Source organism: Python bivittatus, unplaced genomic scaffold (genome assembly GCF_059951505.1).
Source record: "Python bivittatus isolate LINGU-HERP-01145 unplaced genomic scaffold, Pbiv_v1 ctg000690_np1212, whole genome shotgun sequence".
Taxonomy (NCBI): Eukaryota; Metazoa; Chordata; class Lepidosauria; order Squamata; family Pythonidae; genus Python; species Python bivittatus.
Genome location: NW_028277096.1, coordinates 10,170,233 through 10,185,384, shown reverse-complemented (window position 1 = coordinate 10,185,384; position 15,152 = coordinate 10,170,233). Strand labels below are relative to the sequence as shown.

At 42.5% G+C, this 15,152-nt stretch overlaps 1 protein-coding gene across 1 annotated transcript; it reads right to left on the bottom strand.

Moving 5' to 3' along the window:
• Nucleotides 1-1,101: 1,101 nt before the first annotated feature.
• On the bottom strand, nucleotides 1,102-14,253 carry LOC112540392 (uroplakin-3b-like). Its single transcript, XM_025165240.2, has 6 exons — nucleotides 14,190-14,253; nucleotides 9,786-9,935; nucleotides 6,830-7,052; nucleotides 3,262-3,338; nucleotides 1,805-1,934; nucleotides 1,102-1,204 (listed from the first exon to the last, which is right to left on the bottom strand). Exons 1-6 carry the CDS (start codon nucleotides 14,245-14,247, stop codon nucleotides 1,102-1,104), a joined length of 741 nt encoding a protein of 246 aa, XP_025021008.2. The 5' UTR covers nucleotides 14,248-14,253.
• Between the last annotated feature and the right edge of the window lie 899 nt (nucleotides 14,254-15,152).

Here is a 15,152-nt window from a genome sequence, read left to right as displayed (position 1 = left end):
CCTGCAAGTGATGAAGGGGCCTTGGGGTGGCTGTTTAGTCATTTTAGCAATTCAAAGTTTGATTTTAGATTACCATGGTTTTTTTGTTCAGCTGCGAATCATAGAACCAACTCACCTCTTTTTGCCCTCCCATTATGCCATGGTTTACAAGTTAGGCAAACAAATGTATACAATAAGCACCCTATTTTACATCTTTTGGAAATGGGCACACATGAACACCTTTCGTACAGGTTTTATATCTCTATGGAAAAATGCATCATTTCCAATATATTTATCACCATTACAAATCAACAACTCAGCCCAAGAAGGCAAACTGTTTAGAAGGGACGTTGATCACCTACTCAGCTTCCACTGGTTGGAGGGATGAATCAGTTCTAACTATGTGACAGTACCTGAATTACAGAACAAAGCTGGTTTAATTGACATTTTCGGTTACAAGAAACTATGAAAGATGTAATTTGTGATGGCAGAGACCTAGTAATTCCAGGACTCTTTTGCAGAGAGAAGAATGCAGTTAAAAGGAGACATGATAAAAGTCTCCAAATACCTGAAAGGCTGTCACAGAGAAAAAGGTGTGGATTTGCCTCCATAGCTCCTGGGGGTTGGGCAAGGGTGGAAGCTTCATAAAGGGAGATGCAAACTCAAAATAAGGAGGAATTTTCTGACTGTGAGACCTGTTAAGCAATGGAGCTACCTCTTGAAGTTCTAGGTGCTCTTTCACTGGAGGTTTTCAAGCAAAGGTTGGACAGACATTTGTCTGGGATGGTCTGAGGATTCCTGCCCTCAGCAGAGGGTTGGACTAGAAGAGCTTCATTGTGCTTTCCAACCATTTGATTCTATGAAGACCTGGCATAAACTGATATAAACCGTTGGTATGTGAGTGTGGCTATCTCAGAAGGTATAATCATAGTTTAATCTAAGATAGCCACACTCATCTCCCACCTTTCCTTAGTTCTGCTGAGCAGGCAAGGAATGAGAGCTGACAGCCCCTTTTCAAACATAAAACATGATTGGAAGTTTGCACAGTAATTGATAAATGAAACTGGAAGCCAGAAGGAAAACGGAAGGCAGACGCTGACTGGTACTCAGCAACATAGCAGCTTATGACTTGTAGGAAGACTGATCGCATATTTGATGAGTGGTGTAGCGTACTATTGTCGGATCGTGCCCTCTTGCAATATTGGCAGTTTCACAAACGTTGGAACTGTGGAAAAGAAAAGGCAAAGAGAGAAGGAAGATGGGATAGGATATAGGTTTGAGAATTATGCAGGATAGTTGGGTTAGTCTACCTAACTAACAACTGTCCCTGGTTGAAGAACATTGACATTTCCCCATCTGTTTTATGGCAGCCTTTCCACAGTGCCTGTAGGCTGGGGATCATGCTCCTAAGTGGCGAGAAACTATTTGAAGGACAGCCTATAACCCAATAGAAAAATTTTGTCTTTATGTACCAAAGTTTCCCTGTTTGTAGAATCTCAGGTAGCAAATCTGGGCAAGACCTGCCAAAGACGTTGAGCCAAATTTTGTTAAATGTGGTTTTGAGCAAGCCACAATTGGCTGGCCTCACACATTGTACTAAGCTCTAAATAAGGGTCTACAAATCACAATGGCTAGATTCTTATCCCTAAAACCAAACGAATGAGATTATGTTCTACTGTGAACTTTCTCACAATGTCAAGAAAAAACTCCAAGGGGGTGAGCCATACCACAGAGCATAGGAAAAGGCCCTTCCTCCATGGTTCAAAGTAGCCTGACTGGGTCAGGGTAAGACCCAATTTCTGCCTTGAATATAAATGAAACATACTATTTATAGATCAAGATGGCAATGAAGGCAGCCAGGACGATGGCAGAGAGGATGGAGAGGATGGTGGCAATGGCGATCGTCCCAATTCTCCGCCGTCTGGGCTCAACGACAATGCTGTTAGGATTCCTCCCTGGTGAAGAACAAAAAAATTATATTTGTATCATGTAATCCTTTCAAAGCACCATCTTAGAAATAGCGTCCTTTTCTCCAGGACAGAAAATAGTTTGTAATGCCTACACTGAAGTCCTTCTTTTAAATCAAGACATGCAGGAAAGTGGACCTGAATTATTCTGATTATGCAGAACTGAAGAGAAGCATTTCTGGCCAGTGTAGATTGATATAATTCCAATCTTTCTGGATTTGTACTTCCTGCTCTGAAAAGTGTATTTCCATTCTGACAGCTTTATGATCAGGCAAAATATGCTGACATACTTGAGTGGGGGCTGGGTGTTTGGAATTTTTGCAAATATTTCTGTACTTTCAAAACATATGGGGTCTTTCAGCTTTTTCTTCCATTTCTCAGCAACAAACATCTCATGCACTCACAATGGTGTGGACTCTTCCTCAAAGGCTGCTTATCCTTTGCAGCACTTCCTGGAATTACTGTGCAGAATGGCCAGCAATATTGAGAATGGAGGGTGTTTTTGTTGTGAAAAAAAAAGGAAAATCCAAGAGCCAGCATCTCCACATTTTCAAATGTATGGGAGACATTTTTCCCCACAGAGAACATGAAGGCTAGACAGAATTTGTTCCTGTTCCTGTTCCTGTGAACCCTACAAGATCCATGGCAAGATTTTCTTTCTCTTCCTCTTCCTCTATAAAGGGCAGTAGCAATAACCTTGAGGAACAGGAGGAAGAGCCACTGGTCAGATAAAAGAAATCTGAGTCCAGGGCAGAAATGTAATTTAACTAAGCATCTCAGATATGACCCTCCCTAGACAGGGAGAGGGGAGGCATATTTAGACCTGCAGGATTCTGTTACTTATAAAAAAATAGTTTTAGCATTCATAACTCTGGCCCCAAGTCTGGTCTACCTTGAATGGCTGACATCAATCTTGCAAGCCGGGTGGGGAATTTTGGGAGTTGAAGTCGATGCATCTTAAAGTTCCCAAGGTTGAGAAACACTACACTAAATCATGGTTAAACACATCATGCTTAGCCCTCAATTTCTAAGCTGCCTATTCACCAAACACTTCTGGGGAGCTTACAGAGGGCCGAAAATAACAAATAGTGACCAAAATCACAACAATAAAAACAACCCTCCCAAGGGGGAAGACAGACTCAATATACAACGGTTTCACTCCACTTGAAAAAGAAGCCCAGCTGATTTGAATGAGGCTTACTTTCAGGTAAGCATGCATAGAATATTGTAGAGTTAAGTCCATGGGTGACTGTCTAACCAAAATGAATGGGATTTCAACAGGCTGGATGTGTGACGGGTGCCCATTTCTAGTTACCTTGAATCAGCGTGATGGGATCAGACCATTTTGATTCCTTTATGAAGTCCGTTGAATTCATCACCAGGAACTTAACCCTGGAAAGAGAAGGCTGTATGCGTTAGTGACAATGAGGGCTTTTCCAAAATTTGTCAGCTATGTCACATATGGGTCCCTGCATCTCTCCCCACCTCAGCTGCCTTTTAAAGATCAAGGTTCAGAATTCTTGCGGGGGGGAGGGAATTGTCCAAGAGCCCCATTGCCTTGTCTGTTAATTTGATTAACAGATTCCTCCCCTGCGGCTACCATTAATTTAATAGTTAAAAAGAGAAAAGAAATACAGATGTGGCAAAATTATTATGGGGGGGGACCATCCAGTGCTATAAAGCAAAAATAAGAGATTTATAAAATGACCAATTGCAAATCAGAGCGTGTGTCATTGACAAGAACATCAGCTGTAAAAAGAAGGCAAGCACAGGTGGGGAATAGGCAGGTGACCAGAGATTAGAGCAGGGGTGTCTGCAAGGTGTCAAAAAAGGGTGTCATGATGGTGGTCAGATCAAAGCTCTGCCTGTTTTTTATGTGGATGGCATACAGAGCAAAGCTTCATGGCCACCACACTCCTGGACTAGAAAAGAACTAAAAAAGAAAGAATTAAATAATCAGTAGAAAGCCTCCATGGGGAGTGGAAGTTCTGCAGGCAAACCTTCTCCCTAAACAACAGGGCAGGTGGGAAAGAAAAAGGATATGTTTTTGTGGGTGAAACTGGTTCATAAGAATTCGGCGTGGCAGCCTTGGTGCAGGGGTGGAGAACCAATGGCTCCTAGACCAGATGGGACTTCCTTTTATATTGGCTTTTGGAGCCTCCTCTGAACATGGACACCAAAACTGACCAGTGTCCCTTCGTTCTGAGATAGGGAACACCTGATTGATTGATTGTCCCAGATCAATAAAGGAAGTATCTGACAATTGTAATGTAAGTTCTAAAATGGACAAATCAGAGTTTAAAAATAAATCTTCCTCTAGATTCCCTCCTCCCAGCCTCCCACCACCCATGTTGGCTTAGCCTGGGGCTACTAAACCCTTCCTCATTTTTCCCCTAATAGATGGCTTATAGCAAGAAATGGACAGGAAATGTAAGGAGTTGGTCCAGATTGCCACTTCAAGTGACGATGCCCAATGAGTCACTCTTTTGGTCCAAGGTTCTTGGAGAAATAACCTTTGATGATGAATCCTGCTGTTGATTTACTGCCCATATTTCCTATGGCAGATAAACCATTGCAACATAAATAATTGATTGAGCTCCTTTCTTAGAGGAACAAATCTTAGACCTGTTATTGCAAAACACTAGAAAATTAAAGAATAAAAGGGAGTGTAGGTAGCGATATCTAGATGTCTTGGGAACAAAGATGATTTGCAAGGGGAAAAAGCTCTGGAGAGGTTAATAAAAGGCATTGATGTAAGCCAGATTTACCTATATTTTCTTTTGCTCATCTCATGCCTTTCATTTCTTTGGCTTACTGTCTCTCAGTTCTTTTCAATGCTCTGCGTAACATGGCTTACCCTGAAAGTTAATTGTGTGATGGGTATGGATATTTTCAGGTGGAAAACTAGAGTACCTCTTCCTTGGGATCAGTGGCATTTAAAGGTGCTTAAAGGGAGAAAAAGTGCTTTGGCTGAAAAACAGAAAAGCAAAGAGCTTTGAAAGATGTCCCAGTTAAGGACATGTGTATTCAGCTTGAGTGACCATTTATTGGTTATTTTGATAACTTTATTCTAACAGATTGCTTTCAACTGCACAGGTGTTGTTCTGAGTAACAATATTGAGAATGAGTGTTTAAAATGTTTGCATTTATACTGGAGAGCATATATGTATGTGTGTATATGTGTGTGTACACACACACGCGTGCACACACACACCCATACAAAACCTCCCACACTTTTATTTTTCATTCGCTTTTTTGCCTTGTTTATTTCCCTTCTTCCTTCTGAATTTTAGTTTTTAACATGAGGCTTTGTTGGCTTAATTAAAAAAGACATGGAGGGAGGGACAGAGTCTCCGGGGTTTCTGCCTTCGTGACATTCAGTGCCATTATAGTAACCATTTATGCATTGCCAAAGCAGAAGAAAACATGTCATGGAAAAATAGTTTGCCTATATGATCTGTGATGTACAGATGCAGTTTTGGAAATAATTAACATCATTTATATAAATATGCTGAATATAATATAAATATTATATAAATACATCTACACAAATGGAAAGAAGAGAAAAAAATCAAAGAGGCTGATGGAAGCCACACTAGGCCTCTAGGGGGCTAGCCAACCCCATTTCTGACAACCTCCCTCCCTGCCCCAGGCCAGATGGCAGAGCCAGGTCTTCAAATCCCTCCGAAAGGCCGGGAATGAGGGGGCCTGTCTCACCTCCGGGGGCAAGATGTTCCAGAGGGCGGGGGCCACAGCAGAGAAGGCCTGCCTTCTGGACCCCGCTAATCGGAGTTCTTTTGCAGAGGGGGTTTATTTATATAAATTAATTTATAAATTATATATATTACAATTTAATATTATAATTATATATAATTATAATTATATTACAATTATATTTATTTATATATAATATATATATTTATAATAATATAAATTATATAAAATTATAAAATTATATAAATAGATGTATTTATATAATATTTATATAAACCAGCTGAACCCTGGTAAGACGGAGTGGCTGTGGGTTAATGGCTCCTCTGTTTCTGGGATTTTGTCATCTTTGGTGCTGGATGGGGTGGCACTGCCCCAGACAGACCCAGTGCGTAATTTGGGGGTCCTCCTGGACTCACGGCTCCTGCTCGAAGCTGCGGCCAGGAGGGCCTTTGCACAACTTCGGGTTGTGCACCAGTTACGCCCCTTCCTGGATTGGGATGCCCTTCAAACGGTCACTCGTGCCCTTGTTATCTCCCAGATAGACTACTGCAATGCGCTCTACATAGGGCTACCCTTGAAGAGTATCCAGAAGCTACAGCTGGTCCAGAATGTGGCCATGCAGGCTATTGTTGGAGCCCAAAGAAGGACCCATATGACATCTTTGCTCCGTGAGCTGCACTGGGTACCGGTTTGCTTCCAGGTCCAATTCAAGGTGTTGGTTATCACCTTTAAAGCCCTACATGGCATGGGGCCAGGCTACCTGAGGGACCGCCTCGCCCCCACGATTTCAACACGTCCCACCCGATCTCACAGAGAGGGCATGCTCCGGACCCCTTCGGCAAAAGAACTCCGACTAGCGGGGTCCAGAAGGTAGATCTGTTTGTCTTTTTATAAATTTTAATTATGCATTTATTTGTTTTAATTTGATGTAAACCGCCCAGAGTCCCCCATTGTGGGGAGATGGGCGGGGATAGGTCTATGTATAAATAAAATAAATAAATAAATATAGCTAGACAGGACTGTGTGACTCTGGAATTGTGTACTTTAAATGCATCCCTCTTTTTGTATGATGGATCTAAGTGGAACATGTATTATTTTGATATTAATTCAGACAATAAAGGAATCAGCTATAAAGAACTTCAGGGAAACGTCTAACATTCTTTTCTCACCTGTATGGCCCCGGGCCTGGGAGAGGACCATTACAATCTGGCCGTGAACGATCCAGAACACACCCTGTTTCGCTCCCCACACGCAGGACGGCAATATTTTTGCTTTCTTTGGGGCAGGGGTAGTTTGAAATTACAGTGTTCAGAGTCATGTAGTAAGAATTCTTCTCAAAAGCTTGGTAAGGCAGATCCGCAGGGGCTTTGGGGTTCATGAAACTATCCACAGCTGCAGGCACAAGGGGTAAACCAATTATTTCTCTAACCCACCAAAGCTAAAGTCCTTAGTGGTAGATCCATCATTCCCTCTCCACCAAACCGTTTCTTTAATGGAGCAGAATAAAAGGGGGAATCACCTGGTGGCCTACTTTCCATCTTATTCTGCTACTGTTAGGTACATTAAAGGATAACAATTGGAATAACCAAAGGCCGCTCCCTTTGGGACAGCCCGTGCTTAGCACATACAGTCATGTTTCCAGTGGACCTGAAAAGTTCTGTCTTTTTGATAGTTAGATGTGTTGACAGTGTAAATTGATGCCTGTGGTTCCTCTTCCTCACATTCTCTGCTTTTGCCTGATTTTTGTCCAGCTTTGCTAGTTCACTCAGCAACAGTTGTTGCTTGCTGATGTTTATTTATTAACACCAAGCTCCATGATTTTTTTGCTGGCTGAACTGAGCAGCCTGCGTGCTGGCTCTGATCTGGATACAGAGATGGACTGGGAATGTGCTTGAAGCAAACTAACCTGGAGATCCAACCCAAATTTTCCAAAAGTCAGGATGGAACCGTGGGTACCAATGAAACTGCCACATGGCTCTCCCTTGATGCCTTTTGGGTTCCATTCCCACGTGGTTGTCATGGCAGAATCCCTCCATGGACTCGACCTTCCAAATGTGACATCTGGCCAAAAAGGTTGGGGGCACCTGCATCAGGGTATCCTGCTAGACTGTTCTTTAATTGCCCTGCCTTCTTTGCAGAACTTTACAAAGGTCCAGATGATAACTTTTTGTATGTCTAGATCAACCTCCCACTTTTCTCATAGCTTTAGCCATCTTTTTCTCTTTCTGAACAAAAAAAATCAAAGAGGGAAAGGCAAGATTCAATGCTTTTGGATTGTGCAATGCTGTTTGACTGGGTTAACATGTGTTTCCAGATTTGGTTTTTATTGTGGTTTTATACTTGGTTTGCAGAAGTCTACAAGGGTCCGGATGACAACTTTTCCCATGTTTAACTTCCAAAAACAAAATAGTTGCACATTTCTTTTTGAAGGCTAGAAATCTCTCGGCTGGAGGACTCTGCATTCTTGCACGAGCCAACAACCCTCAGTCTTGAGAATAGTTAAGGAAGAAGTTGGATCCAAAAGAGGAAGCATTTTAACAACTGCCTAACCAAAATTGATCAAGAAAACTGCAAAAGGTTACATTAAGAATGAAATAGGAAAAGGGAACTTTTCAGATACGAGGACCAGAAAAGGAGAACTCTGAAAAAAACAGCAACAGTTGGGTGGAAGTATGTTGTACAAAGTGGTCCCTTCTTATGAACTGCCAGTTAATCATACCCCTAATTTACCATTGAGCCAGTCTGGTGTAGTGATTAAGGCACCAGGCTAGCCCACACGTCTTAAAGTTCCCAAGATTGAGATAGGCTGCCCTAAGGATCTGATAGAGTAGCGTTTGGGGGTGAGGGAGGGCAGGGGGAGGGAAAAAGGGACAAATCCCAAGTGCTAGTGAAAAGTGTTTATCTGGCCTGATGCATTTTGGAAAATAGTCCTTTTGCCAAGGGCAGTTCTAGAATGACTGTAAACTAATCAACTGTCTGCTAAGCAAAATGGACTGTTTCTCAGTGAGCCAAACAAATATTTTCCACTGGCAGTTGGGATTCTACCCTCATTCCCTTGCCTATTTCAGTGCCTACCCTCTTGGGGGGGGTAAGGGGGGGGGCAAAAGCTACAATAGGTGGGTTGATACTGCAAAGTGAATAGGTGGGATCCAGATTTGGGAAGAAGAGATTGCAGGGGTCCTTAAAAAAATTTTTTTTTTAATCTATTTTAGAGCCTATACTATCTGGAAAAAAGCCAGGGCATTATTATTATTACTATCATAATAATCAATTATCAGAATATTAGTCTTCTGCTTTGCAATCCATTGTGAATGCAAGGGCCTGGACCATTCCAAGCTGCAAAGGGCATTTCTGCACACATGGAGTGCAATCATTCCTTGTGATAAAGTAAATTCCCTTAACATCCAATCAGGGCCCAGCCCAGCTGTTTTCCTTTGTTGCTCTGCAGATGTTCAGTTCATTTGGAAATAAGTATATGCATATTGCCATAGTGAAAAAGACGGTGCTAGGGGGCTGGGTTATGTTACTGCAATATCCCTGGAATGTGCGAGTCTTGTTTGAAGGGTTGGTTTGGGATAAAAGATAAAATAAATCTGTTAGGCTTAGCGAAGGCTTAATACCTATTTTAATTCCTGCCCTCCCCCAACCCCACTGCCGAAAACCATTGATTCTGCTGCTGAATTTCAATTCACACTGTTGGGGGACTGCAAAAAAGTTCTGGGGACTGCAATTACCCCATCCAATCCTACGTGAAGCGATAATGGCACTCCCAAAGCTTTGTCTAATGGAATGTTCTACCTTGAAACTAAACTGGACCATAGAGACTGTAACCATAGTTTGTCTTTGAACCAAGGACAACCTTCAAAGAGAGAGGTGATCCACGCAAAGAACACTGCACGGGCATTTAATTTGCACAGTAAGGCTACTGACCGCATCTCCTGGCTTTTATGGAGTGTAATTGCGGTTAGCATTTTTTCAGGAACGCCCAAGGGTTGATATCTCAGTAAATATGAATCACCGCAATTGAGATGTAGATCTGTTTCTCTTGAAAGGGCCACCTGGTGGTTGGTTATTCCCTCTCTTTTAGACATTATTACTAGTGCATTGCTAAGAATCATAACACACCTTTGCTGAGAGCCACAACCAGCCAGATCCCATCCGTGGGATCGACAGACTTGTTGAAAACACATCGCGGTTGCTCTAGAACAAAAGTGGAGGCAGTGATCTTTCCTCCCATTTTCTCAGAAGTGAGATGAGGGGTATAGTTAACCAGCTCTGGAAAAAGAAAACAAAATGAGTTTTCCCCTGCATTTGGGCCCCAAAGTGCAAAAGCTTCTCCATATAATACTTTCTGCACTGGGTTAATCATCAGAGATAGTTGTAGAATTAAAGCATTCCCATAACAACTCTTGATCCAGTCAACCTTGAGGTGTGATTATGGCCAGTTTGTTGGTCAAACCAGAGACTTGGATCAACTGGGTTTAAGATGAAAGGCTGTTATTACTTTTACCCCAAGTATGTAGTAAAATTCCACATTTTAGCCTGGCTTCTTTATATCATTTGTACCCAAATAGGAACTGAGTCTGTGGTTAGCTCTCCCTTCTAGATGTGGGCATGAGAATGGGAAGCTAGAGCAGGGACAAAATGATGGTGGTGGTGGTGTTTCCTAATCTGCACAGGAGGTCAAAAAGGGCAAGATGGTGGTCATGGTCATGACACTGTGATCAAAATCCCACCCCTTTTGTATGGATGCCTGTACAAAGGGGAGGGGCTTTGATCATATCTTTGTGGCTGCTAATTTGCCTTTTTTAACCATCCCCTGTGGATATTGGTGGTGGATAATAATGGCATATCTCTCCCTCACTTTTTTATATCATCCCCATGAGCATGCTGGAGGAAGGAATTAAATGAAGACATAAAATGGGAGAGACTTCACCTTCTCCAATCCCATCTGCCATAAAGTTGACTAAACCCCAGCATTTCTTTGAGTGTTTCAAGAAGAGAGCTCTTGCTTCTGGTCTAGTTAAAATGGGATCTGCCAGTTCCTGAGTTAGCAGAAAGCTTTGTCGGGTGTAAAATCTGCTGCTTCACAGCTGATCCCTATCCAACCTCAGGCATTATGTTGGCAAATGGTGCTATGTTGATTTAAGGGGTAGAGGCATGGATCAGTGGAGTCCCCTGGCTTTGTTTCCCTCCCCTCCCACCAGACATCGCCAGTCTGCAGAGAAAGATCCACCAAACACTGTCTTTAAGGTGGGATGGGGCTGGGGCTGGGGAGGAGGTGAACGTGGATACATGGCCAGACCATCAGTTTCAACCCATGGGCATCCATAGGGAGGGAGGAAGGCAATTATGAAACATGCACTGCGACACTAGCTCCTCCCCTTTTACACTTGGGTCATGATGTCTCACACAAGCGCATAAGGGCAGAGCTGGCATCATGACATCATGATGCACATTTCATCGTTCTGATGAAATCTCGGCTTGCTCCAGAAACTCCTGGTTTAGACATTTGTCGAAGCTCACAGTGCACTTGCCCAAGAGTTTTTTGTATGCACATTTAAAGGGAGGTTGAATGTAAGCCAAGGCTGCAAGTATGGTTGTGCTATGTTAGATGCCCATGAGGGAAACTCAGCAATGTCAAGTACCATCATCCAACCATCCACCAGAAAGGTGGCAGGGATACCCATCAAGATTGTTACTACTCAGAGGTGGCCGTAGCATGTTGAGTCATAGTCTCAAGAAAACTGCAGGGACTTGTCCAGGCAGTCGCCAAGAGTCAACACTAACTCAAAGGCACAAAAAAGAAAAAAGAAAAAAACACCCAAAAACAAACAAAAAAGGGAAGTGAAAACCTCAGTGCCAAAGATCTGGGCCTGTAGTTAGAGGATAAAGATTAAAGGAGAGATAAAATGTCTGTTGTTTCACAGCTTGGCGTTGCAGGGAAATTAGAATCAGAGATCTCTGACAATGAGTAGAAGCAGAAAACAAAAATCAAGAGTTAATACAAATGTTAGGGAGCTGGGTGCAAGAGAAAGACGGTGGGGAGAAAGAAGTGCAGCAAAGGTTTAGCTCAGTGCAATAGTTAGGAGAAAGGAAGAAGGAAAATAGCTTAGAAAGAAGCAGCGTAAGAGACAAGCCTTAAAGAAACAAGGCTGGGTAGCCTGTCTCTCGTTCTCTGACAGGAAGAAGAAAGGCTACTCATGAGTAAGCAGTAAATAAAAGGGAGAAAACAGAGGCTTCCCCTCCTGCAGCTAAGAGAGAAAGGGGCAGCTTAGGAAACATCAAGGAGAGTCAGTTGACTCTGCTCCACTAATGGGGGAGAAAGAAGCTGGTGCTTTATTGTGGGGTGGTGGTGGGGGGGAGGAATTGCCCAGGGAATCATAAGCCCGTGCAGTTAGTCCCCACTTCTTATCCCAGTTCCTGTCTTGCTGCGATCCTGTTCATACAACAGGAGCAACGGGATGGGAGCTTCATTCCTTTTCCTGCGGGCCTATTGCTCCTCCTTTTTGTAGGAGTTTTGGGACATGGCCCCCTAATTATGGAATGCCTTCCCTACTCTGGTTCCTCACATCTTTGCATGCAGCTAAGAAAGATTTGAAAACTTATTTAATAAAGTACTGTAGAGGAGTATGGAAATGGCCTTGAAGAAGGAATTCAACAGCTGTTATGTAAAGGACAGCTTAGCCCTGGAAGGGAGGAATGAGTGACACAGAAACTCAAGATTGTCCCACCTTGATTCTCTTTGGTATAAGAAATTTGGGGGTGGGGGAAGAGAGAAGATCTCTGCCAGGCTTTCAAGATTCTGTTACTGTACCCTACAACAGTGAAGTAGGGTTCCGGTAATCCCCGTGGAGTCTGTTTTCTGACCTGAACTATTAGCCTGAAAAATGGATTGATTGGTGGAAGCAGTTGTGAATGGATGTGGAGAATGGTGGTTAGTGAGTTAGATGGCAAGCCTGTTTCACTGTAAATACTATTAGCAAAGTTAGCAGGGGCATCTATGAGGAGAGTCAAACAGTGTGAAAATGGTGGGTACAGCTGGTTGATCAAAGCCCCTTCCTATTTATGTGTATGCAGTGTGTGCAACTTGTGTCAAAAATTGACAAGGTTTCAATCACCTGTCTGCACCTGCCATTGACATTTTTGACATCTATTGCCCCTATTGGGGGCATTCACCATGGGCTCAAGATGGCTGATGCAACTGCACAAGGTCCTGCCTGTTTCTTATGTGCAAGGCACGCCCCAAAGGGTTGGATCTTCAATCACAAAGTTGTGTCTGCCATCTTGACTTTTTGAACCCTCCTGTGGATTTTCCTGCAGCTTAGAATCTACCTTGCTGTCTGGAGACCTGGTGCCAGGCTTATTTCAAAGTGAATTGTAGAGGAGCTGGAGAGATCCTTGCTTAGATATTTTGGGGGATCCAGCTCTTGAACCCAGGAGGGTCTCTGTGTTAAATGGAGGCTACATCACAAACCATAGCTTTAGTTTTCCCTCAAAAAAACAGAATAGAAATAAAAGTTTCCCTGAAAACAAATCTTACTTTTAAAATAGAAACTCTTCATCCTTTTAGTTGTCTGAACGTGCATATTACTAGAAAATTGAACAGGACATCAACCAGAAAACTGTCCATATAAATCTAGGGATACTAGGACGTCAGCTAGATTATGATTACTAAATGTATTACAAAAATTCTTGATAGCCTTAACTATTTCACAAGTTAGAACATTTTCCATGGATCGGCTTTCAAGTAGCTTTTCTGCTTGGCTTTCATCAGTTCCATGTCATGATCTGTTGCACTAGGTTGTTGCCTATGACAGTTTATGCTGTCTGATAATTTAAAATCTTCTCAAAACTGAAGTCTAAAAATGCCATTGAACATCATTCTTATTCTTTAAAAACAGAAACTGGAGAATTGAGGGTTGAACAGCCTTAATGGACCTTTTCATAATTATGGTCCTGATTTTCACCTTATTTTAGGCAAGGCCTCTATACAAATCATCATTCATTCTCTTTCCACCAAATCACTTGTACATTGATTAATATTTTCCCTGTGAACACTGAAAAATTAGGACTTCATTAATAACCTGTCCATTAAAGGAACAAGTCATAATTGGCAAGAAGTAGAAATTGCAATCCAAAGGCTGTGTTTGCACAACATGCTTAATCTGATTACTGAATTAATTAGTTTTCTGGATTTGCATAAAACATTGAACCATGTATCCACCAAACTGATTCATTTACCAAATCATTTTTAGCAGCAAAAAAATGGAGCTTAGCGTGTTGTGGGAACATTTCTCCCCTTCCTGGATCTTCCACCACATTTCATTCAGTATGCTCGCACAGAGTCAACATCCTTTCCCCTCCTACCCTAAAGAAAGTGCATTTTGCTGAGGAATGCTCATTTAGCCTGAAGGCGTTGGATGAGAGACATAGCAAGTTATCTTTTATACCTTCAATTCCAAATGAGGATTTCATTAATTTCCCCTGGAATTCACTGAGACAACAACAAAGCAGCAACTTTCCTACCTCCTGCATGTACAGCATTGATTGTCACCCCAATCAACAGTACCACGGAGAGAGCCATCACTTCTATCACAGAGGTCTCCTTCTCTGTCCTGCAAGAGTGCCTCTGGGAGAGTTGAGTAGAGAGGTTTCTTTCCCCCTCGCCACCCCACTTGTGGTCCTGCCTCATCAAGCCTCGCCCATACACCTTGTCCATTTTTGGAACACCTGTACATTTTTCTTCTTCTTCTTCTTCCTCAATAGAAAGGGGCAAGGGAGGGCTGGCAGCAAACAGGTAGGGCTAGTTTTCAAGAGGGAGAGGTAAATTGAATGTGAGCAAGCAAGCGGATCAACTAGAACAAAGAGGACTATAGGGAGGGGAGTTGAAAAGTGTCTCACCTGGACTGGCATTCTCTGGATGCCACATAGAGGTGATTAGTTTCAGAAAAAGACTGAAGATGTATGCTCTTTGTCTTGGAGATCTTGAATTGAAAGGGCAGGGATTTACTGTGGAAGTAGATGTGTTTCTCAAGATCTTGCATGTTCCACAGGTTGACCTGACATTAAGTAGGTAAAGGAAAACCAGTATGGTGTGATGGTTAAAATACTGGAGTAGCACTAGGGAGATCCAGCTTCAAGTCACCCTCGCTGGTAAATCTGTGCAAATCACTCATTCTCAGCCAAATCTATCTCAGTGTTTTTGTCTGGAGGATAAAAGGAAGGGAGAGCCTGCATATGGCTCCTTGAGACCCAGGAGGGAAAGAAACATAAGTAATAAAATGCATAAATTAATGAATACAATATGCTCCTGAGCTGAAATGCTTTCCATCTGACTTTGAGCTGGCTAAAAATTGTATCAGCATGAAAGTTTTTGTCTCTGCTGCTGAATCTTCTTCTGTCTCTGTTATCTCCATCTGAAGTCCCTCAGTCACCTGACTTCCCTCCAAGTTGATGGGTGTCAAAGCCTAAACAGATTTTATACATCTG

What these genes read in the sequence shown, in the direction of transcription:
- LOC112540392 (XM_025165240.2), bottom strand. Translation starts at nt 14,247, where the DNA reads ATGGCTCTCTCCGTGGTACTGTTGATTGGGGTGACAATCAATGCTGTA. An exon ending in CCAGGCCCGGGGCCATACAG is followed by an intron (nt 3,339 to 6,829) that starts GTGAGAAAAGAA and finishes TTCTCTTTCCAG; the next exon opens with GGTTAAGTTCCTGGTGATGA. An exon ending in GCCATCTTGATCTATAAATA is followed by an intron (nt 1,205 to 1,804) that starts GTATGTTTCATT and finishes TCTTTTCCACAG; the next exon opens with TTCCAACGTTTGTGAAACTG.